The sequence below is a fragment of the Seriola dumerili genome, unplaced genomic scaffold, assembly GCF_002260705.1.
Source record: "Seriola dumerili isolate Sdu_G_001 unplaced genomic scaffold, Sdu_1.0 BDQW01000011.1, whole genome shotgun sequence".
Classification (NCBI taxonomy): domain Eukaryota; kingdom Metazoa; phylum Chordata; class Actinopteri; order Carangiformes; family Carangidae; genus Seriola; species Seriola dumerili.
Window position 1 is genome coordinate 1,409,447 of NW_019174266.1, and position 9,783 is coordinate 1,419,229.

The following is a 9,783-nucleotide window of genomic DNA, read 5'->3' on the forward strand; positions in this document are numbered from 1 at the left end:
AAAAATACCACTCCAAATGAATCCTAACGTTGCTCCGTATAAATCAGTTTGCTACCATGTTTGCCATATCGAATTTGTGAGGTGATATTAGGTCAGGGTCATCTTTGCTGCCCTCAAGTGTTCAAAAAGAAAAAAAAAAAAATCAATGAATGCAGGTTTAAGGTGCATTTCATCATGAGGCTATGGGTATTAAACTGTATAAAACAGTGTAAGGTTAAATATATTGCATGGTGGGAATATGTTTCTACAGACAGCAAAAAAAACAGTCGTCATGATTCTTAACTGAAAACACCCCAGTGGTAATTAAGTCTCCCATCGACACAGTGCCAACCACATTTTGACCACCACTTTGAGCTGACATGTATAAAGAAACATGAGTGACTACTTTTGATGCTCGCAGCCTTTGAACTGTCAATCACTGCTGAAGATTTTGCCTCCTTCTCTCATGTTGAACCTGACCCAACCAGACATGAGAGGGAAAGATGAAGGGTGGGGTGGGGTGGGGGTGGGGGTGGGGGATTACGTATTCCACACTATGACACAGTTATAAAACTCTCATTTGTGTCACAGGGCCAAACTCACTGTTGAAATGAGTTCTCGACATCAGAGACCAGTGTTTTTTGGTTCATGTAATTACCCATGGTGCTCTGTCGGGTTATTTTTAGCCCCCCAGTTGCTCAGAGGAATATTCCATTTGGAGGTCAGAGGCTCTCATCCAACCCTGCTCCCACATCCATTGACCTTCCTCAACTCAAGACAATAGAGACACATCCAGGGGCCCTCTCACTGAAACATATCACCTTAAACGAGACCCCAGACGTAGAAAGAATGAAGACGGATTAAGCTTTGCAGCAGTTGCATGAAGTAAGCTTTGATTGCCATTGCCAGCAGACATCTGAATTACTCCAAGCCCGGCAGGCTACAATGACCAGCTAGAATTTAGCACGAGCTGAAAATTAAAATGAAAAGAAAGAAAGAAATTAAATTGTAAATCCTCAAATGTAAATATGTAGAAAAATCCCGTCTGTTGTTGCATCTCATCAACAGTTAATGTTTGCCCAAAGCAAGCAATTCAAAGTTGGGACAAAAATAATAAGCACATGGTGCATTTTTATTGTATTTCTATAAACAGTTCAATGAAGGAGAAATTAAAATAAAATTTGAGAAGAAAATCAAAATGACTGAGTACAGACACAGAGAGAAATGGGTTTTATCATAAAATTTATTTTGTCGTAAAAAGTAAAACTCCTCAGTGTAATTCAGTTTCAAACATATCAAGGGGAAATGATATTTCTTATTTTTTAAAGACTAATAATTATAGTTTCTTGGTAGATACATTACTCAAAGCCATTCTCAACTATTTACTTTGCTCCTGGTGCTACTGGTGACCTGATGATCGGGTGATTTACATTCAGTGACCTTTATCTGTGTCGTCTATTCATTTGGTTGATACAGCTTGTATTTATTTGAGCAGGTCTCAGAATATTCACCTTCCTCTGTGCTCTGAATAATGACGGTCATAATTCTATTAACCACGTTCACATTGTTTGTTCATCTGCCTTCATATCAAACATCCGACTTCAGAGAGCTGTTTAATGTTCACACATGATCCCACAGCTGACACCTCTGCAAAGAAACACAATAGTCACCAACGCCTATGTTTGCAGAGTTTGACTCAGCTCAGAAACATAGTGTGCTGTAGCAAATGATGCACAACAGTTCAAAATGCTGAGGAAGTGTTTTCTTTGGAGGTTAAAGCCTACGTTGGTCCCACTGTCTGTCGTGCCTTCCATAAACTACAGATATCCTGCTGCCTTGGCTCTGTTCATATTTGAGATAACAGATAAATTCCCCTTCAAACATTGCCATGATTGTGACATTTCATAAAAAAAATTTTGCATGTCCGACACCCCTTCTAAGAAAAATATCATGATCAGAATTAAACAATAGATATAGAAAAGCTTATATTTCAATATGATGCCAATAACTCTCAAACTGAGTAAATGCTTCTTCCCTCCCTGTGAATAAAAACTTCCTTTATTCCTTCATCTGTAGACTAGAGCATAAAAGACACATTATTATATTTCTCTGTAATATAATTTAAAAATAATTTTAAAAATGCCTCAAATGAATATGAAGCTTTAAATATATATATACATACAAATGCCTTCATACCTCGAGTCAAACTGTATAAAACCCACAAGACTATTAAACCCAACCCAAATCACTGATTCCGTGCATGTACTACTAAAACTGCTACTTACTCATATTCTTAATATTACATTATTTCACATTCTCACGCCACATGGTTAAAGGCTACAGGTTTCTTAGCCTATTGTTACCCTGCACAATGGCTACACTCCCAAACCGCTTTTCTCCCCTGAAAGCAGTTTTTCCTTGGCCGAGTCCTGAGAGTCTTTGAGGGGAGTCTTCTTCATTTCTAGACTTTTAACCCAAGTGTAGGCTGACGAGCCGCCGAGAACCATCATGTTACTGGTCCACCACAGCAGGCTTTTACTGGAGGAGTTGTACACCACTGCAATAACAGTCTGCGCACAGGCCTTTGCCGTCCCTGAGACGTTGTGCGTGAGAGGACTGGTGTACTTAATCTGGAGACCTGTGACGTAGCCGATGGCGAAACCAAACACTCCTCCGAGTGTCATCATACCCCAAAACCCGAGGTCAGTGAAGCGGCTGAAGCTGGCGATGCGACCCACCTCTCCAAACACGACAATGAGCGGCAGGAAGAGGACGCAGGCATTAATGTTGTTGTAATAGGACAGTTTCCAGATGTTTCCGTCCACTGCTGGCATCACCTTCTTGGTGAAGATGGCATTGAGAGAAACACAAGCGCTGGCAAGTACCCCAAAAAAGACGCCTGACCAGGACAGGGACCCCGCCATACCTTCCTGGTCCACGCCAAGCCAGAATCCACCTGAGAAACAAGGAAACATACAGGTCTGTGACATCACAGGACAGTTTTCTTACCAATATTAATAAAGTCATTTAAGTGAATAATTTATATTTCTTGGACTTATACATTTTATAGACAAGAACTGAAATATTGATTAAAATTAGCACTACAAAAGTGAATTAAATGACAAGTTTGTGTCAGAAAATAGTGAAAAGTCAACATTCACACGTTCTCACAGATGACTGTTCTATCCTGAAAAAACTAAAATTTTTTACATTGGATATGTATCATCACAAATTGGGTATTTACAATGAAATAAAACATAACAGCAGAAACTAGTGAAAGTTTGCGATGTCTGCTTGATAAATGACTAAATAATGTTACTGGATGACAAATCTTTTCAGCACTAATTGCTGAACGATCTGCAAAATAAAGAAAAATCATATTTGGGTGATTGTGATACGAGACAATTACGTGGGAATGGTAATGTTAATATTTAATTTTGTTTATTTAATATTCCGGAGAATATGATTTGCAAACTGTGGCATCTCTGTAGCATCACAACGCTTAATTCATGTTCTGTTGTGACACATTTTACCTTTATCAAAAAAAAAATTGCAGCTCCTGCGATTTGCCAAATTGCGATTTCAATTAATTTTTCAGCCCTAAACATACAGTACCAGTAAAAAGTTTGAATACACTTTTCCATTGTGTCCAAACGTTTGACTGGTATTGTACATATCAACTATTGTTAAGTTGAATGCTATTAAAATTGAAATGGTTAATATAATGTATACATCAGACACTTTTATGCACACACAATGAATAATTTCCACAACATTATTCAAACAGTTAATGGATTTTGGTTTATGTCTTTCCTAATCATTTCCATCTCATTTTATATGAATGATTGTAACATGTTTTTCTACTCGTTTTATGTCCTTTCATGTGATGCACCTGGTGCATGCAATTTCTTTATTGCTGCATTCATCAAGACTATTGATCACGTGCAAAGGTTGACAAATCATTTATTATTTATCTAATCGAGAAAAATACCGCGTTAACTGTCTCTATTCAGGAAAGAAGAAGGTTGACCTACCAAGTATGATCCCACAGCACAGTAAGGCTTGGTAAGATGTGGTTTGTTTCAGGATGACATACGACAGCAGCACATTGAAAACTGTGCTGAGTGAACGGCCGACAGTGTAAAAAGCCACTCCGACGTATTTCAGGCACAGGTTATTGAAGGTGATCATGCTGATGAACACAATGGACAGCGGCAGGACCTCCCGAGACGTCTTCAAGTCGAATCTGACCGACGGGAAGTCGATGAGCCCCGGGCACAACTTGGACAGCAGCTGCATGAGCCAGCACAGACCAACCGTCACCACGCACTGATAAAAAGTGACGAACAGCGGCGCGTCCAAGTCTCGGTTGTCCAGCAGATAATTATTAAGGAACACCATTGTTATTGAAATAAACCAGTACAGTGCAACCACAGCCGCTATTCTGCAAGCCCGGAATAAGAAAGTCTCTCCTTGTTCGTCCTGGTCCATCGTTTCTGAGCCGGACAGAGCCATCCTCAAGATAGTGAACCGCTTCAGGTGCGTCCTGTTCATGATTATAGAGAAAGAAGAACAACCGGGGTAAGAAGTGAATCATTTACAGCAGCTAAAAATGTAGCTACAGTGCAGCGTTGCTAACTATACGTTGCAAACATGACTGTTGTGTTGGGCCAGCGGCTACAACAAAAAGTTTTCCGGTCTGATTTCTTCAGAATAAAAGCGCCTTCTCCACAAATCTATGCCCGATTCAAAGGAATACAGTCATTTCACAGAAAAATTAAATCACTCACTTTTGGAATATATTCAATGGGAACAGTTGTTCAAGTTGTTGCTGCTAATTGTCTATTTCTCCGACAACACAAACATTCAAACATTTATTTTGAAGGCAGGCGCCCAAACCAGAAGTCTCCTAGAGCGTGACTACTTCCTGGAGTGAAACATTTTTTATTTTATTTAAAGAGACAGAGTCCTTGAATAAACGTGAGTCGGTGACCATTCCCATTCTTTCAAAAAAAAAAAAAAAAAAAAAAAAAAAAAAAAACCCAAACAAACTTAGGAGCTTTCATTATTCAAACTAGTTAATGTATTTATTTGTTTCAGCTTGAAGTAGCTACATTTTGCGCTACAGTTTATATGTTGCATTTATCCTTTCATCTGGTAACTAAGCCTTTCGATTTTAATGTTAACTCACCTGCCAAAAGGTTTATTAGCCCACATTTTTTTTGATTGGGTATGTGATGTATTGTATGTAAAAAAAAAGACGGTTTTCATACCTTAATTTGTCCGAGATTGCTCTGTATTTGAGTCTAGCATGGAGAGCTAGTCAATGAGGAAGTATCTTTTTACTGTTTCTACCCCTCCCAAGAGGGAACGGCACTGGTGGGTTTTGCATGACCAGAATTTCCTGATAGATACCTTTGCCCTGCCTTGCCAGAGGACACTGTCTAGGATAGATATGTAGACCTGATCGGAAAAATCCAGAAACTCTTTTTAAAACTCACAGTCAAAAGTAAAGAGCAAAGAGTAATGCCTTTACTAACATCAAAACAACAGGAGAATCGATAAAGAACTGACAACAAGAATTACGACAGCTTCTTTATGAGGTTTTACAATGGGAATCACTGCTTGAAGCCTTTAAGTGTGGTTGTCATGCTAATTTTACAGGAACACTCACGATGGTTTTCAGAATTAAAACCAGTGTAGTCTGTAACTTTATTTTGTTTGTATAAGTTATTTTAGTCAAGACCTCCACTGTATTTGCTGATACATTTACAGTTCAGTATTAAATGCCTGCAATAACCATGAAGCCATATACATATAACCTCTGGATATACATTTCTTTAAAAAAAAAAAAACGTAGCACATAAATTAGGCATAATCCAAGTTTCAATTTATTTAATAAAAAAAAAAGTCTTCAAGTCACCAATCTCCCTCTCTCAAAAACCCATGTTAGTATCCAACTAAAAAAGTAAAAACTATATGTATCCTATTTAAAATAACAACAACAACAACAAAAACAACAATAATAATTATTATTAAAACCGATTTCTCATTGTTTTCACTATGTACTGTCATTTTTTAAAATTCCCACTATTGGACATAGGCAGCAGCAGGCATTTATGGTTCTGACACATTACTGCTGCACTACAGCCTCAAGACAGCAGGTGGCAGAAAATAATCATAAATGCTGATTATGTGGCAGGCTGCAGATTATCAAGTCAGACTGACACATGACTTGTGCAAACACATTATGTAGTTGCATAGTCATGATTAGTAGGATTAGGTTTTTTATTTAATAGTGAAAAAGAAGCAATATATAGAGTGAAACAGTACACAAAGAACAAACAACCCAAAACATCTTAATTCATAAATCAGTCTTTTCTCATTTAGACTACTGGATTGGACTTTTCACTTGCCTCAGAACAGTAACCCTTGATCATCTACAATATGGTCAAAATGTGGCTACTTAAATCTAAACCTTTGTCTATAATACCATTCTTTGGATCTCTTCAAACTTCCTTGAATATACAGTGCACACAAAACTCCCATCTTCCTGCAAGAACAGAGGCAGTATTTGTGCAGCCTAACTCAGCCTGTACAACACATCCATCAGGAGGTGTCTGACCCCTCATTAGATTCCCTTTTGCTCAGGCTTGGAAGTGGAGAAATGCTGTGCTGGAGCCGGGTTTACTATTCACCAGACAGTTTGCCTCCCTGACCTCCGCCAGCTGGAGAGATTTCCACACTTTATTAGCAAGCACAAAAATTGAGGGAAGATGCTGCAGGTGGTATCTTAGATGATGGAAATGCCGAAGCTCTGTCCATTAGTAGATCTCCACCCAACATTTCAGTGCGATACTCATGTCAGAAGGTGTACAGGAAAGAAAAGCAGTTGTTAGCTCAAAACGAAAAGAAAATAAAAATGAGCAGAATACCAACACAGGTTTCACGGATACTTATGTTATATGTTATTTTACAGACCACAGACACCAGAGGCTTGTGCTTAATTCTGGATCTCAAAAATTGCAATTAGAATTAAAAATTACAAAAATATCAATATCATAATATGTTTTCCCTCTGAAGCCCTACACCTATCTCATGCTTAAATTGTATTGTCAAAAGAGACAGAACTGTACTTTACACTGAATATTATAAATGTCTAAAACTCTTATTTTTCATGTTGTGTGACTTCCTTTAACTTTGCCAAGTCTTTAGAAATTGTTCAGGGAAATTATATATATATATATATAGTATTGTACAACAAGGCTATCATAATAATGGGACTCTCAATGAAGCTTTTCCCATTGTGTGGTAAATATTCCATATACCCTCCAGATGGAACCTTTTGACACAGGAAGTGATCTTTGATACCTCCAGTTAATTCTTCCAAATAATGAGCATTAATTGTGAAACACTAATCTGTGATTGATGATTTAAAGAGTTATGTCTTTTTTGTATTATGTTTAACCAGTGTTGCATATATATTATACATATAATGTTGTTTCCATCACATAAGCAAAGAGCACCTTTATAAGAGAATGCATTTTTTAAATACCTTTTAATGCTGTAGATTGAGTATAAAGCTTTTGCTATTAAACAGTAAGTGAAATACCAACACACATATACTGAATACTAGATGTAGGCATCAGGGGCATAATTTACAGACTTCTCTGTCAACCTTTCTGTTAAATGTCAAGGGCCTCATTCAACAAACATTTGTGAAGGATGATGGCCACTTGATAATACAAACGACAAAAAAGCCCTCATCTAAATACCTCTTCATTGCATTTTACGCTAGTGTCACAGCAGAAGGAATGGCTTATGTCTATCACAACGCTCTGTAGAGAGAAGGCCAATACAGTAGATGTTGTTTATCACCAGAAAAGTCTGGGAGACATGATGAGCAATGCAAGACGTGCAGGCACACTTCACTGCCGCTTCAGTAGATTAGACTGCACTAAAACCTAATGGGGAAAAACTCCAGTAACCAAACTGCACAATGGAGTAACACATACCAAACTTTAACCAAAACAGAGACAAAAACAACTAGAATAATGCTCTTCCCCCAAAAGAAAAAAAAATGTGTGATACTTCCCAGATTATTAATTTTAACAAGTAGGCAGATGAAACCATACCAAAATACCAAATGCCTAAATTCTAACTGGCAAACCCCCATTGCCACAGGAGGTAACACAATACAAACCAAATTGAGTCAAATTACCACAAAGACTAAGCTTCATCTTACTAAACTACTTTATCCCGGATGAACCACCTAATTTGTCACAACCTGGCTCAAGGCTGGACAAAGGAGGGAAGACCACAGACACACACACACACACACACACGCGTTTTAGCTAAAAACAAGTTTATTTCATAGAACTAAAAAAGAAAGCAGTCTAAAGACAAACAAAATACAACAAAACCAAACAGAGTGGAAACCAGGGGCAAGAGAGACTGGCTAACTGCCACCAGCTTATATAGTGCAGCCAGTCCAGGTGAGCTGAATCCTCCTGACGACCGAACTCCACCCATCAAGTTTCTGCAGGGAGAGGCCTGCTTAAACTGGGCATATACTGCACGATTTTAGAAATCCTGTTGTTTAATTCCAACTCACACTGCACGAGTAAACCGTCTGCGATGTAAAGCCAAAGCTCACGATTTATATGCTCACACTGTAAGGTGCGATCAGCCGTGACCGGAGTGCTCACACCGTACATGTAAAAACGTCAATTTTTGTCAATAAAGATTTGATTGAAAGCACTGAGGCAGGCTTTGTTTTTTGCAACAATACTAAAAAGGCCCTGCCTTGATAATTGGCGCAGTCCTGTGTGCTGAAACATCTAAAAAGAGGCGCTAGCCATATGGCTTGGAAGACGTGGACAGTATGGCTTGTCCATTTCACAGAGAGAATTGGAGATAAGCCAGCTACCTTTACTGTTCTTAGGGTGCTGTTGTTTTCTGTCCAGCGTTGTGTTACCATGGCACTTTCAGATGATCTGCTTGCCATTTCGCGCAGGTGCAGTGAGAAAAAAGGCACCGACGTTTGGGAATCGGTTCGTGGCTCTGCTTCAACTGTGCGAGAGCCTGCGTCAGCCGACGAAAATTTCGAACATGTCAGAAATTCGTCCAACCGTCGCTCCCCCCTGTACACTGCACGACAAACGACGCCCAACGAAGGTGAAATTCGGCCCGCCTCTAAAATGAGTCGTGCAGCTCAAAAATCGGGGATAAAAAAACGAGAGAGGGTCGTCACACAACTCGGAGCTGAGGGAAACCAATTAAATCAAACACACAGTTTGACAGCAGGCGCCTACCTTTTTCCTCCGACTACAGACCAGTAACTGGCAAATTTTACCTTCTCAACCTCACCTAAACTGGAACATATAATCTGCTCAAGAACATGCAAGATTACTTATTATTTTGAGATATGAACACACATGACTACCAATATTATACCAACTCAAATAGAATGTCATCAGCTGTAGAGAAATTAGGCTGACCAATTGTGTCACTCACTCACTCGGGGATGTAGCGCTGGAATGTGTTCAACTCAGCCAAAAAGCTGTACTCTGTTATTTGTTAAAGTTGGCTGATAAATGATTAATTGCTAATGGGCTCCGTGAAAAGAAAAGTCAAGGAAGCAGCTTTTTCCCAGACCGGAGACAACAGACCTCTTTTCAGTAGAACCATGGCTTTTTATTATTAATGACACCGCTATGATTAAATGAGGCTGTTGTGACTACACCTTTAGTATCACTGCATGGCTAACCCAGTGCCACTGTTGTGTTGCTCCATAGGTAATTG

General features: G+C 38.9%; 1 protein-coding gene across 2 annotated transcripts; it reads right to left on the reverse strand.

Moving 5' to 3' along the window:
- Positions 1–1,204: 1,204 nt before the first annotated feature.
- Positions 1,205–5,350, reverse strand: slc35c1 (solute carrier family 35 member C1). Of its 2 annotated transcripts, XM_022748375.1 has the most exons (3): positions 5,253–5,350; positions 4,014–4,525; positions 1,205–2,935 (listed from the first exon to the last, which is right to left on the reverse strand). In XM_022748375.1, exons 2-3 carry the CDS (start codon positions 4,492–4,494, stop codon positions 2,355–2,357), a joined length of 1,062 nt encoding a protein of 353 aa, XP_022604096.1. In that variant the 5' UTR covers positions 4,495–4,525; positions 5,253–5,350; the 3' UTR covers positions 1,205–2,354. The 2 variants fall into 2 exon arrangements, with proteins under 2 accessions (XP_022604096.1, XP_022604089.1); XM_022748368.1 differs by lacking the exon at positions 5,253–5,350 and having other exon boundaries at positions 4,014–4,649.
- Between the last annotated feature and the right edge of the window lie 4,433 nt (positions 5,351–9,783).

Coding starts and splice junctions, on each gene's coding strand:
- slc35c1 (XM_022748368.1), bottom strand. CDS start 4,533: ATGAACAGGACGCACCTGAAGCGGTTCACTATCTTGAGGATGGCTCTG. Junction 2,936..4,013: donor GTGCTGTGGGATCATACTTG/GTAGGTCAACCT, acceptor CTTGTTTCTCAG/GTGGATTCTGGCTTGGCGTG.